We start from the raw sequence: 14436 nt of genomic DNA on the forward strand, positions 1-14436 counted from the left end.
AGAGAGAGAGGGAGAAATGACAAAGTAACTAGACTAGCAATGGAGGGGCAGCAACAGAACTCCCCAGAGTAATATAGTCCCTCTTGAGCCACAAACCCCACAGATTCGGGCTGAGGCGGCGTCCCCACGAAGGTGGGGATTGTGGGTGATTTCTTATCCGATGAAGAAAAAGTCTGGAGATACGGATATCGAGTGACAGGGTTCCTGGGTGGCAAGGGAATTTAAACCAATCCGGAGGCTTCGGATAGGGATTTACGAGTCGATGTCGTCTGTTACTGCGTACCCCCTTCTGAAAAGGATAGGAGGAAGGGGAAGTGGAATTGGTCTGGGATTGTGGCATCAGCCCATCGGTCGATTGGGGCTCATTGTGGGAGAGCCGATCTGGTTGAACTTCGGAGACTGAGTTCCGCGGTAAAAGAGGGCTGAATTGGAATGGTCTCTGCTGGTCTTAATCATCAATTGAGTTCCTGGATCAGGTGATGATAGTCTTTAAATAATTCTGATTGTGATACATAATGTAGTAATGTCACTAACTCCAACCACGACGCGTCGGCGCGGAGCAGCAGGCAGTTGGTTCTACGGACTATCCGAGTTACCCCGCCATGATTAAGAATCATTGAACTGACTCAGGTACACACGAAGCTGAATGTTAATAGCTTCTCTTTTGTGTACATAGTAGAAAGGCCCTGGTCCAATGAGTCCACCGGCTCAGCGCCCCATAGTCTACTCGGAAGTTTAAACACTGCCGTGAAAACGGTGCTCCATGGAGGCCGACTCGCACTTCGGCCTCTTCTCGCACCGACTCCGTGCACAAGGATGGCTCAACTAACATACTGAAGCGATACTAAGAACTGGGGTCTTGACAAGGACAAATCACAATCCACTTTTCTTCCCCCAATCCAACTCCATACAACTTCCCCAGAAGAGCAACTCGGATCTTCCGAGCACGGCTTCTCCGCTCTCGGCATCAGGTCCCCCGCATGCCGGCAGCTACAACTTTTCGGCACGTTTTAAAACTTAGAATCCCCGCCCCTCTAGATCTCACGATATTATTCCTTTCTTGAAACTCTCATTCGCAATTCCATACCTCTCACACATAATGTCGCTGCCATTCTCAAATCTACCCCCCGCGGAGCGGGTGCCCTACGCCATCCCTCAACTCGAGGGCGAGCGCATCACCATTCCTGGCAGCAAGGGTGTCTTCCGCATCCTGACCTCCTCCAAGCAGACCAATGGTCTCATGGCGGTTTTCCAGAGTGGTGCCACAGTCTCTGATGCCCCTGGTTTCCACTACCACGAGAAGGCCCACGATGTCTTCTTGGTCACAAAGGGCTATCTGAAGCTGTGGAATGGTCCCCAGTGCAGGATTCTGGGTCCTGGTGACTTTGCCTATATTCCTCCCGTATGTAAACTTCTTCTATCGTATCTTCTGCAAGACATGAAACTCACCATCTCAATTTTAGACTGTCGTTCACAACCCCGAAATGGTCGGCCCGCACACAGAGCTCCAGGGCCTGATTACCCCCGGTGACTGGGTGGACTTCTTCCGCTACGTCTCCGAGCCTTACGAGGGTATCCTGGTGCCCGAGACCGATAACCGCGATCTCAAGTCTCTCTTGATCCCCAAGGTCATGGCCGCCAAGGGCAAGTTCGACGTCGTGTTCCAGCCCCACTACGTGCCTCCCGAGGTGAGCGACTGGACCAAGGAGGATGAGAAGCTGCCCGAGGGCAACCAGGGTTACTTCCTGCGTGCCAACACTGGTCCCCGCTGGATGTTGGGTGGTGTCATGTCCCGGCCTTTTGTCACGACGAAACAGAGCGCCGGTGTCTGTGCCATATCTAGTATCGAGTCTTCCAAGGACTACGGTCAGACTGTGTTCTCCAAGTATATGACTTTCGCTACTGTGGACCACTGTCTCTGTGTGATGGAGGGTGCTCTTAAGGTGAGCCTGGAGGGTGTAGGCGAGACTATTTTCCGCGAGGGTGAGACCGTTGTCATCCCTGCCGGTCAGGCTTTCTCCCTGGGCTTTGAGAGCAAATACGTCAAGGTCCACTCCTTTGCCGATGGCGATGGTATCGAGTCTTTGATCCACCAGGCTGGTAAGCAGATTGAGGAGGTTGTTCTGCCGGACCAGGCTCCCGAGTGGGATTCATCAAAGCTTGCCTCTGTCGCGGAGGGCCTGAAGATTACTTTCTAAGGGGATTATGAATATAAGCCATGTCAATAGATCTAAATGTACATACTTGCATATGAAATTTCATTTTCAGTTCGAATGACCAACACACAACTGTGGATCTCCAGTATACTCTGCCAGCAACTAACAATACATCGGCAATTCGACCACTAGCATCAGCCACTTTTCTCTTGTATCTGCCGAACTGTCTTCCCCCAACACAACATTATTAATGTGACGCCACTTAACAGCACACTACATACAGTAGCCCCTGCTTTAGTTCTCGCTGATTGGCCCCCGGATTCCCACGGGCGCTATTGTCCCCGCGGACTGTCACGTGGATCAAGAGGGACCAAGCGTCCGACAATCCGGATTTTCCGGACGCTGCGTCGTTATCATCTGCATCGACTAGCGCCCCTCTCCACGGAGTATACGCAAACCCCATTTACCCCAGACTCGAAAGAATCTCGCGCCTGCGAACAATGTCTGGATAATGCAATCTCATCAGAGCACCCCGCCCTTTGCGGCGGATGAACCGGCGCCCAAGCGGGCGAAGAGGCCACGCGCCGCGCAGGCTTGCGACCGATGCAGGACGAAGAAGTATAAGTGCGATGAGCAGTATCCGTGCTCGCATTGTAAAAGTGGGGATCATAACCCAGCAGCTTTTGACATTTTCAGAGAACAGCATTAGCTAACGAGCGCATAGAGAGCCAGCTGAATTGTGTGTATCAGGGGAATTATCGGGAACGGGAAAGTAACCGGTCTGCAAGGTATGCTATGATTGAATTTTTGATAACATCCGATCTGATATTTCGGAATAACCGGTCTATCATGCCATTTGTCTCGCGCCAAAACTGAAATCCCCTGCAGCTATGTTGCCGACCTCGAGAAAAAGGTCGAAGAGCTAGCTTCGAGGCTACGGAATGCCGAAGCTCGAACCACAGCATCACCACAATCAACAAAAATACCAATATCACAGCCCCCAGCACCAACAGGAATAGAGAATACTCCATGCTCAATGCCCCGAACGGGATCTACACCCCAGGAACCCACCAGACTACCAGGTAACGCAGTGACACATGAAGAGTCTGCCGAAAGCGCAGACGACGAAATCAAGGAATTAAACCACCACACAAACGGCATCGAGTTCTACGGCAGTACATCATCAGCAGCAATCATCGGCCATTTGAAAAAGGCACGAGACCCCAAGAGCAACGAGGAACCGTATCCCGGGCCAGCGGAACTCTCGCTAATTTCCACGCTACATAACTCAAGTTTCTCACCGTCTTGTTCTATCGGACCGACTGCTGCGATTGAGCAGCAGAACTATTACTTTGACCAGGCCCACGTGTTTATGAATGGGTATTTTGAGAATATCCATTTCATCCACCCATTCATCGATAAAGAGGATTTCCTAATACGTGCCAATGACCTCTGGTTCAACCGTGCACATACACCGGAACCGAGCTTCGTCGCTCTCTACTTGAGTGTGTTATCTTTTGGTGCATTGGTGCGCGTCTGGGATGAAGATAAGCTGGCCGGCCTAGGACGCTTTGAGTGGAGCCGGAAATTGTTTGGCGAGGCACAGGCTTATCTGAACTATTTACGATTTTCAAATGACCTTGAAACGGTGCAATGTCTTTATATGATGGTATGTGATGATCATTCTGGTTATGGGGTAAACTATGCTCACAAATACTAGGCCAAGATCTGCCAGAACGAACTGAATCCGAATTGTGGGTGCATACAACTGCTGGGAATGTACGGTATGCTAATGTCGCTTAGTGGCCTATATGTACCTGGGTCTGGCGGTGCGCACATGTCTTTCCGCTGGGTTCAATCGAGAGGTGGAGTGTCCCAAAGACCCTCGTTCGAGCTGGATCTCGAAGACTTGGTGGTAAGTCGGCAGAGCTGTTATGACTTGTAATGCTTCATCTACTAACCTGTCTGATCTATACAGGGGCATGTTCTCGCTGGAAATGTAAGAATTATGAGCATTTACAATATGACGGCGAAGAAAATGATTGACTAACTGATCCACAGAGAAATGAGCTTTTCTGTTGGGCGACCAGATACTCTCGGAATGGACGAATATCACAATAGAGCCATTCCAGATCGTGATGACACCGAATACGCCATCATCCCCTGGATGATTGACTTTGCCCAGATTATACGCCGAGTATCTGTCCAGATCTACCATTCACGCATCACACTTCAAGAGAAACTTCAGTTGGCTCTTCAGATCGAAATGGAGATGGATCGTTGGCTTGCAAGGCTGCCAGAGAGAATCAAGCCGGATATCGGTGCTTACAGGCTTTCGCAGAGCGCACTTCGTGATCCCAAGTGGGCTAGACGGCAACGGCTTGTCCTGGGTATTCGTGAGTCTTACACACCACGCTCTTCTTAGTAAACCGGTTAACCTTACCTCTTTTCAGGATACTATAACGTGAAGATGCTTTTATTCCGACCATTCCTGAGTCATTTCACCCGGAAACTCCGACATCCACCCAATGAATTGGAAGAAACGATTGCCAAGTGTTTAGACGCGGCCATGAAGACAATCGAGGTGATCCACGACATCTACCGAGTACACACATTCTTCCGATGCTGGTACGTACCCACGGGTCAATCCCACCACCGCACTACTAACGAGCGATCAGGTGGTACAACACAACCTACGTGATGTTCGCCACATCCACCCTCCTCCTCCCCATGTCCAAACTCGGCATGTGCACCGACACCATGCCCCTCCTCCGCTCCGTCGAAATGGGCGTGGAAATCCTTGAGTCAATGGATGAATCCGTCGTAGCCCGGAAATCAGTAGAGATTATCCGTCAGTACCTACGCGATTTCAGAGCCTCCGGTGCGCAGCAGCCTGCATCCGGAGGACCCGGTGATGGAACTGAGGGATTGCCGCCATCTGCGGAAGCAGGGGCTGGTGGGCAGTCTGGGTTTGAAATTCCGGAGTGGGCTTATGGCTTTGGGTTCCCGGATTATTCCTTTGAGGGTATTGCGAGGCTGCTTGATGATATTGGGGGGTTGCCTATGCTGGATGGGGATTAACGTGTTCGGGGTTCATAAGGTGGATTGGATTATGTTTATATGAGGATGTACAGATATTTATGAATGATTATGTCTTGATTTCATGACTTTATTGTGAAGTAGTCGTCTCCGAGAGTGGAGGTACGGAGGAGTCCTTCCTATCCTGTCTTAGTGCTGACCATGCGGACTTATCAAAATGCTTAAACCCGTGTCGCTCTTTCCCCTTGTGGACCTGACAAGGCTGGCATATCACTGTGTTTGACTCACCGTCATTATTCGGTTCTCGATCGATTATCAGATCGTGGATCTAAGTTCTAGACTCGAGTTATTGGTCATAATTTCTCCGACGTCATAGACCTTGAAACGCGGGTGTAACCTCGAGCTCCAACAAGTCTTGACAAGGCTCTGTATTTAGGCTGAGGCACTGCCCGATCAACATCTCTTCTCTCCGTCCCAATCCATTATTCTCTTCAAGGATAACTCCTTACCAGCTCATTCATACCCATATTCACATCCGCCACTATACACCCACTCCAACACACCTATCCACCGCAATCATGCCCTTAACCCTCCACCACCTAGGCCTCTCCCAATCCGAGCGCATAATATGGCTCGCCGAGGAACTAAACCTAGCCTACAACTTCGTCCACCACAAGCGCGACCCAATCTTCGCGCCCCAATCAATCAAAGACCTGCACCCAGCCGGCACAGCTCCTGTCATGGAAGACGATCCATCCCCTGTGACACAGTCCCGCATCGTCCTGGCCGAATCAGGTGCTATAATCGACTACATCATCGCCGTCCACGGGAATGGCCAATTCGCACCAACCCCAAAAGACGGAGAAACATACGCCAATTACCTAGAATGGTACCACTTCGCCAACGGGAGTCTCCAACCCGCCCTCTTCAGTGTGCTTATGACCCGCGGCCCAGCATCGGATCCTAATTCACCTGTCGTTGTGCGCACGCTGGCAAAGTGGGATCAGTTACTGTCTATGATGGAGAATCGACTTGGCGAGACTGGGGCGTATCTTGCTGGCAAGACGCTTACGGCTGCGGATATCATGACTATTTTTACGTTGACGACTATGCGGGGCTTTTGTCCTGTTGAGTATGATGGGGAGAAACATAAGCATATCTTGGCTTATTTGGAGCGTGTTGGGGAACGGCCGGCTTATCGGAGGGCGATGGAGATTTGTGAGGGGAAGGAGTTTGTGCCTTTGTTGGGGGTCAAGGCTGAGCAGTTCTCTTTGATGAAGAGGTGAGCTTGGAATCTATCGAATGGGATATCCTGGGGATGTGTAAGGGTGTACTTTATTAAGATGTGTTTATAGATCTCGACTCTGATGAATGATAAGACCCGCTCAGTATCTGATGAATGTTTCATGTTTAATAATATAGGTAAATGTAAAACTGCCGTCTCCGGAGTAATTATCTCATGCGAATCTTAGCATGGCAATCCTTGATCAGGATTAGCAGCGGAACTCAGCAAATAGAGCCTTAGGCAGCTCGACTCATAGTGACCAGTCGGCACCGCGTAACTTACTCATAGTAACGTTACAGTTTCACTCGCGTGAGACTAGACCTATAGGATTTAGCTATAAGGCAATACCAGAATATGACTATGCGAATAAGCTAAATTTCTATGATAATACTTGTGAACAGTGAATGAGAAGAGATATTAAGGAAGCAAGCATCAGGATAAGAAAGACAATGGAGTAACAATTCGTATGCAACTATCCATATTAGAGTTGAGCAATTTGGCCAAGTGCATACAGGATTCAGTCTCGGGCCGGAGAGAATTCAACATTGTTTCCTTTTTAACTAGTTATGATAATGATATTCATAACATCAAGGATAAACCAAGTGAACTAAATGTGAAGTGACAGTGATTAAGTGAAGCCCGAGAATGTTGGGATTCCCTTTTCTCCTAAAGAATAGGATATTCATTGCGATCATTAAGGATCATAGACTGATAGATCAGGTGCAGATAACATCAATAACTAATATTTTAATTCTGCATAAAGATAGTTATCTTAGGAAACAGGAATAGTCGTAGAAAGATAGTGAGAAGTTCTGCGCATATATGTAGGCTGACTAGATTCTGAGCTAGGCCTAACCTAGTATTCCGACGCTAGCACTTCTTCTACCTGCTGATTTGCCAAATTTTGTGCGTTTGACTTGTCAACAGCATCTAAGCCCTTTGATTCGACAAGACGATCAATAAATGCGCCTGTGGAGCCAGCAATAATTTCTTTTGCTTGGTCATGAGAGTCGGGTTTTCCTATACTTCGTTAATCCTCAATTCTAATTCCTGACAAAAGGTTCATACCGTTTGCCGCGCAATACTTCTCATATTCCTTTCATACCACAAAAGCTGCTGCACCAGCAACATGCTCGTCAGATGTTTCACCGCTATCGTTGTTGTGGACTTCGGCATACGCCTTTGCCTGATCAGAGTCATCTAACTTTTATTAGATTCATGATAACACTGGGAATGAAGGATATATGTCTTACCCGCAAACAAGGACATGATTTTGGGTTTCCTGAGAGCAACTGTACATAGCCTATTTGAAATGATCGACAGACGTTGTTCAACATAATCTGTACACAGGTGGGAACGGAGAGCTTTATAAAGAGATTCTTCTCCCATTTCTTGTTGTTATTCCGCTCGGACAGAGCTGGGCTTGAAAAGTCAACGTGGCAGCAGTTCCTTCACGAGAATGACTCGTCAAAATGCCTTGTATGAACTCCAAATATGCTATTCGTAGACTCCATACTGAGTGTACCCACATTTTTGGGAGTGCCTCCACGCTTGTGTAACAACTCTTGCGTTAGGTTACACAGCATTGTATAAACAGGCATCAGACTGCTCATCAATAAAAGTGATGAATATCACGTCATAACTTTAGATTGAGATAGCCTACACTTATGTTGCCACTTAAAGGTCGTCCATAAATCCGGTATTCAACTCTTAGTAAGGAAGGACTTGATCAAAATTCTCAAGCCATTGTACTGATTTCTAAGCACAATTAAATGTAAAGAGATTATCTACTTGCAAAGAAGAAGGCTGTTAATCAGAGGGAAGAAAGGCGCTAAGCTAGATTGCTTCAGAGCCTGTTTCTTGAGGAGCACGGAGCCTCCTCATGGCTCAATTTACATGCAATTTCTTTTCCTAGACAGGAAGGAGGGCTAAACATCAGGATAAGAGGGGTCGCAGGCAATAAGAGATTGCGCCACCAGAAAAGGATCTGGTTTTGCATGCATATTTTCCTTTCAGCTGCACTGTAGAAAGGTTGAAAGTTCACGCCGAAAGATTGCCGCTCAGCCAGGGTTCTCAGACTATTTATTGGAACAGAGACGAGTAAGCTATGTAGGTGCAGCCATAAAAATCACGTGTTGAAATTGCTATAAAGCAGCCTAGCGTTGTGATGTAATGTAAATATTGTGACAATGCTATCTGAAATGATAATCTGTGTATAAAAATATTTATAAAACTGAACAAGTGGATGATCGAGATGCGGGCTGCTTGGCAAAGACGTCTGGATTTTGAGCAACCGCCTTCTCGACTTCCTTGATGGCGTCATAGCCGTATAGCCAAGGCTGGACTTCTGGGCATGTCCTGTTGATGGTAACCATGTTAGAAATGGACGGACAGCATAGACGGGTCCAGATATCTTACCATCGACTCGGGAAATGTCCCTTGATCTCCTTGCCAAGCTGCGAGAGGAAGACATCGTCACGCTTCTTCTGCTCCTCACCATCCTCCATGTGGAAGTCGTGTCTCTGAGAATGTATTTGTTAGTCGTGACACCTTTGTGGTACGAGTCGTACAACTGGAGGGAAAGTGTCAAAGATTACCTGCTTGAATGTCTCCCGAACGATGGCCTCTCCCCGAGACTTGCGAAGGCTCTCATATAGACGCAGGATACGAGGCAGCTGGGCCTTATCCGTCATATGCCCCAACAACTGGCCGAGAACGGCACCGTCCTCTAATGAGGAGTTGGCACCCTGTGCCAGATAGGGAAGCATTGGGTGGCAGGAATCACCACTTTTGTGATCATTAGTTTTTGATGTCGAAGATACATCGGTGATATTTGACACTTACATGAAGACGAGGTTCGACTTGTCATTAACCCACTTGTCCATTTCACCGTCTGGGGTCACATTAGTATCCATCTTGGGCCGAATCAATTGTGTATTAGAACTTACGGTGCATCAGCTTCCACTTGTCGATACTGCCACTCATGACACAATCCAAGAACTTGTTAAGGCTGAGCAATGAGCAAAAAGACCTTGTTAGCCTGTGAAACTTCATAGTAATGAATCGGATGCGCATACATTGGATCCCAACCCACAAACAGCTCCTTCATCTCCGCGACCGAGCCAGCCTGTCTCGAAACACCGGGCGGCAGGTTATCAGGCACCAGCAAGACAATGTTGTACATCTTTCCGCCGCGAACAGAGTACGCGACAGCATGAGCACCAGGTCCAATCCAGAAGTGCACCTCGGGGTTCTCCACAAGCGCCTTGAGCTCCGGATCAGCGACCTGGTCCGAACTCAAGACAATCCGATACGCCAGATCACCCGTAGGCAGTGGTTCATCCTTCTTTCCCTCAAAGGCCTCTCGGCATTTAGACCAAAGGCCATCCGCCGCGACAATCAGATCACCAGTGTAGTTGCTCCCCGCCACCGAGTGAACGGTGGTAGCGTCAAAGTCGATCCGCTCAATCCGCTCACCCAGGTGGAAAACCACACCCAGATCCTGGGCCCGCGCATACAAAGCTTGTTGCAGATCCACTCGGTGCAAGTCGACGAAAGGCGCATCGTCATACTTAGCACGGATTCTCTTGTCGAAAGCGTCGTCGTGAGCCAGCACTTGACCCGAGTACCGGTGGACGGTCAATTTCGTGGGCTCAGCTGCGGCCTCCCATAGCGAATCCCGGAGCTTCCAGTATTTGAGGAGACGCGAGGCATTTGGGGTAATCTGCAGGCCGGCACCAACCTCGGCTAGCTCCGGTGCTTGCTCAATGACCTGGACTGAATGACCGGAGAGTGCGGCGGAGATGGCAGTAGCAATGCCACTGAGACCAGCGCCGACGATGACCACGCGGAGACTGGCTTCTTGGGGGACCTACGTTGTATTGATTTTAGTGAGGGAGGAAGCACAAAATGAGAAGTTCGCGCAAGCTTACCATGTTGATGGCTTGTAATTGCTGAAGTCTTGAAACCAAAAGAGACGGATATACCAGCCAGAATATTGATCCCTGTAGAAATATGGTCTCTATTGAATATTTCAAAGAAGAAGAGCCCCGTGAGATCAAAGAAGTTATTCGTAGCTCGCGCTGTCGGTGCTAAAATCGCCGGAATGACCGAAAAAGTCGCCGGAACTCGCCCCGCGCTCGGGAATGCCGACTCGGATTTCCCAGCTTCGATGGCGAGTTCCCCCAATCCACGAGACTGTCAGTGCACGGCCGAGTCCAGCGACACGTCTGCTCGGTGGATACCTTCATCCACACGTCGACGCGGCTTGCCGTAGGTGTCCGGGGTGCATGTCATCGCGGGGGAGCTGAACTTACCATCTGCCGAGTCACCGTGGGGCCGTCTGGGGTACCAAGACCATGATGACAGGAATCTGGGGGAGTCCATATCAAATTCAATACATCCAATCATTATGGCTGATAAGATACTTTATTCTCCAGCCCCATTCGGCGCGACTCTGGTCCTTCGGTCAGTTCCTCATGACCAAATGTGTTGACCGAGTTCTCTGGTGGCTCTATGGAGGCTTGCGGCCTAGGGCTTGCCACCTCTTGGAGGGAACCTCTCCCTAACAAAAGCATTACATCGGGAGGCTCAATTAAAGAACCACTAAAGAGCTAGAAAGGCTGATTATATGCATTTGCTCTATCTATGTTGGACCCTGAGTGATATCCGATCAATCTTCCCATCGCTAATTATTTACAAATCCATCCCCAATCTTCCCGTAAATACTCGCTTAAAGAGGCGTCGTAGGGATGTGGACCCGACACGTACCCGAATCTCCCCCACGGACATCCCGAAGAACCTTTTCAACCAGCCCCGGGCGATTTGATTCGTGAATACCGGCTCATCCGCGGGGAAAATAAACCTACCAAGGCTCACCGGATAGCCTAGACCTGCATTGGAACTTTAAGTGTGGCTCTCAGGCATTTCACGACTTTCTATGCCGAAGCTGATGCTTATATGGGGCGACTTCCCCCCTACTGTTCTGATCAGTCCAGAGTCGTACGACTTTTCCCCACGTTTGATATCTCTTCCCCAGCGGTTGGAAATTTATCCAAAATGACGGTTGTCGATCCCAGAGTAAGTCATAGTCTGTGCTTTGATTCTGGATTCCAATTCGGCTAACATTGGCAGCTCTTCCCACAACGGGTGCGATATGCCGCCCTGCTCACCGTCAATGTATATGTTTTCATGGGAAACATGTACTCGGTAGGTTTCATCAAAATCATTTGCTAGATCTATGTTTCTAATGGCTTCTCCCATGAATAGTCGGGAATCACGACCGGATTCGGGTCTCTGGCGATGGCTTTCCATGCCGACAATGACATGCTATCGGCTCTAGTCACTTACTCCGTGCTGGCCATGGGCTTGGCCAATTTGTTCTGGATGCCCCTTGCCCTGTGCTTTGGGAAGCGTCCCATGGTCCTCCTCTCTATGGCGATGTTTTTGGGTGGTCTCATTTGGAGCGCCGTCGCCCAGACCTACAACAGCCTGCTTGCCTCGCGAATCTTTGCCAGTTTCGGTATGATAGAGACATTCGTGACTTTCCAATTCCACGTTCGCTAATTCAATCTAGGATATGGTGCTATTGAATCTCTTGGACCTAGCATCCTCGCAGACCTCTTCTACGAGCGAAACTATTCCAGTGCGATGGCCGTTTACGCTGGATTCCTGTCAGGTGGTTCCCAGATTGGACCAATGATCGCTGGCTACCTCATTGAGGCCCGTGGCTGGCGCTGGTTCTTCATTCTCTGCGCCATCATTGCCGGAGTCAACTTCTTGACTACCATCTTCATGCTGCCAGAGACCATCTATGAGACCGATGAGGAGGAACTCCCAGAGCAACCCGAGGAAATCGAAAAGGATGCTCATAGCCACCTGGAGACCATCCCTACAAGATCCCAGGTCGGCGACCGTGCCAGCATGGACTATGGTGAATACTTCAAGGGCCTTTTCACCGTCAGCCTCACCAAGGGGGCCAAGAAGAAGGGCGTGTTCAAGTTCTTCACCTATCTCTTCGTGCTTCCTTTCCCGTTACTGCTGATCCCCGGTGTGTTGATCGCCTCGATCATGTACGGCGTTGTCCTTGGCGGGTAAGTAACGGCTCCCTATTTATCATCCTGAATCTGGATACTAACACAAACCAGTGTCGTCGCCGTCTCCACACTCGCCCCTGCTCTGCTCTCCGCACCTCCATACCTCTTCTCCTCCTCTGAACTTGGCCTCTTCATGCTTAGCAGCTTCATTGGCATCGTGGTCGCCTGGCCCGTCGCCGGTCCCTTGACCGATCTCCTCTCCCGCTGGCTCCGCAAGCGCAACAACAACGTCCACAAGCCCGAGCACCGTCTGCCCGCGCTGATCCTCCCCTTCCTCGTCTGCCCCATTGGTCTGGTTATCTTCGGATATACCATCGCCCGGGGAGAGCACTACGTCAAGCCCGCCGTGGGTGCGGCCATTTCTGCCGCCGGTCTGACTTTGGTCCCCTCGGTCATGCTGTCATATGTCGTGGACTCTTACCCCCGGACTAGTGGCGAGGCACTTGTGCTGGTCAATGCTTCCAAGAATGTGGTTGCATTTGGATTGGCCACGGGCGCGTATTCTTGGATGGGTAAGGAGGGAGTCGCCAAGATGTTCTATGAGTTTGCTGGTGTTCAGTGGGCATGCCTCTTCCTGGCCTTGCCACTGTACATTTGGGGACCGGCCCTGCGGGCTCGCACCCAGAAATTGTTCTAGTTTATTATCAGGCTACATCTATTTATAAATCATTTGGGTCCTACGGGACCATCAACTTTTCTTGATATCATAATTGATCGAGAATATCTACGTACTAGAAGCGTAAACTTTGTGGGAAAGTCTCTCAATCGCAATGTAAACGAGTATATGACCCCCGGCGCATGGCTCCTGGTCCTTACTTTCCAAAGCATAAACCCGCTCTGCATCATCTACTGCCGCCTGTTATGGACACATTACTATCCCGGAGACCACCGGAATCCTTTCACCATAGGAATCTATGCATCTATAGAAGCTGGCATATATTTCTTGGCGTATATCCCGCGTGTCTTTATCTACAACAACCGACACACCCACCATCATCAGGAAAATTGCATGGACCACAGGCATTATTCCAGAAACGTATCGATGCCATTCCGGATCCAGAGAAATTTATGTCGCGGTGCCGTGAAGCTTCTGTGGAGCTCGGCTAGGCGGCGGGTGGGAAGACAGATTGAATTCTGCGGTTATCTTTTTTTTTTTTTCTTCTTTACTTATCTCAATTTAATCAGCTAGCTAAGAGCATTCTAATAATCTCTTTTTTTCAAGCATTCTAAAGAGATGGGCTGCTGTATAGCTATGTTATCTGTTGCGGTGGTGCCCGGATGAAGCCCTTCGGAATACCATGGGAAAAAGGTAAAGTACAGACCGAGCACACTGGGATGTTTGTATGGGGAACCGGAGATCAAGGGTTCGATTCATGAATGTGGAAGAAATTTCTTTTCTCGCATTGTGTTTGCGAGGGTTCCAGGTCTTTAATATACGTAACTTGGCTTGAATACTCTACTGTTTTCTTAAGTGTGAGAGACATGACTATTGATGCTCATGCTATTGGCGAGTATTTGACCCCAGATGACAATCTCACGGTCATGGAGGATCGTGGACGAGAAGACTTACGTAGTGGAAGAGTAGAGGGTGGGGCCGGTGGGGAAATAGATATTCTTTGGTTTGAAGGGATTGATCATGGGGAGATTATGCTGCGATTGACCGCAAGATCTGACTGAAGGTGTGTTGAACTATTGCCGTGGAGAAGTATACCGATCACAAGGAGAGATGCCGTGAGATAGAGTGGAATATAGTTGGGGACGAATGGTAGAGCTGTGTTGTAATCCTCTCCGCAGAAACAATCCATCTGATTCATCCAAGATGCTAATGATCACTAAACAAGATTCAAAAAGAAAGACCGAA

At 49.1% G+C, this 14436-nt stretch overlaps 6 protein-coding genes across 6 annotated transcripts; 4 read left to right on the plus strand and 2 right to left on the minus strand.

The window, feature by feature from the left end:
* Positions 1-1099: 1099 nt before the first annotated feature.
* Positions 1100-2198, plus strand: N7473_007289 (cupin domain-containing protein; the record flags this gene model as incomplete). Its single annotated transcript, XM_057153229.1, has 2 exons — positions 1100-1402; positions 1464-2198. The coding sequence occupies 2 exons, from the start codon at positions 1100-1102 to the stop codon at positions 2196-2198; spliced, it is 1038 nt and encodes a 345-aa protein (XP_057007567.1).
* Positions 2199-2667: 469 nt separating this feature from the next.
* N7473_007290 (Zn(II)2Cys6 transcription factor) lies at positions 2668-5237 on the plus strand (the record flags this gene model as incomplete). Its single annotated transcript, XM_057153230.1, has 9 exons — positions 2668-2815; positions 2881-2944; positions 3045-3825; positions 3877-3910; positions 3960-4071; positions 4135-4155; positions 4218-4552; positions 4610-4784; positions 4835-5237. 9 exons carry the CDS (start codon positions 2668-2670, stop codon positions 5235-5237), a joined length of 2073 nt encoding a protein of 690 aa, XP_057007568.1.
* A 536-nt stretch (positions 5238-5773) lies between these two features.
* On the plus strand, positions 5774-6563 carry N7473_007291 (glutathione S-transferase family protein; the record flags this gene model as incomplete). Its single annotated transcript, XM_057153231.1, has 2 exons — positions 5774-6477; positions 6551-6563. 2 exons carry the CDS (start codon positions 5774-5776, stop codon positions 6561-6563), a joined length of 717 nt encoding a protein of 238 aa, XP_057007569.1.
* A 1016-nt stretch (positions 6564-7579) lies between these two features.
* On the minus strand, positions 7580-7749 carry N7473_007292 (uncharacterized protein; the record flags this gene model as incomplete). Its single annotated transcript, XM_057153232.1, has 2 exons — positions 7580-7680; positions 7734-7749. 2 exons carry the CDS (start codon positions 7747-7749, stop codon positions 7580-7582), a joined length of 117 nt encoding a protein of 38 aa, XP_057007570.1.
* A 956-nt stretch (positions 7750-8705) lies between these two features.
* Positions 8706-10415, minus strand: N7473_007293 (putative monooxygenase; the record flags this gene model as incomplete). The annotated part of the gene is made up of 7 exons (XM_057153233.1): positions 8706-8838; positions 8899-9002; positions 9078-9267; positions 9325-9373; positions 9429-9490; positions 9558-10351; positions 10413-10415. The coding sequence occupies 7 exons, from the start codon at positions 10413-10415 to the stop codon at positions 8706-8708; spliced, it is 1335 nt and encodes a 444-aa protein (XP_057007571.1).
* Positions 10416-11538: 1123 nt separating this feature from the next.
* Positions 11539-13212, plus strand: N7473_007294 (putative MFS transporter; the record flags this gene model as incomplete). Its single annotated transcript, XM_057153234.1, has 5 exons — positions 11539-11559; positions 11614-11688; positions 11749-12001; positions 12056-12572; positions 12627-13212. 5 exons carry the CDS (start codon positions 11539-11541, stop codon positions 13210-13212), a joined length of 1452 nt encoding a protein of 483 aa, XP_057007572.1.
* Positions 13213-14436: the final 1224 nt, after the last annotated feature.

The sequence above is a fragment of the Penicillium subrubescens genome, assembly GCF_028828155.1.
Source record: "Penicillium subrubescens strain IBT 31985 chromosome Unknown utg000005l_segment0_segment0, whole genome shotgun sequence".
Classification (NCBI taxonomy): Eukaryota; Fungi; Ascomycota; class Eurotiomycetes; order Eurotiales; family Aspergillaceae; genus Penicillium; species Penicillium subrubescens.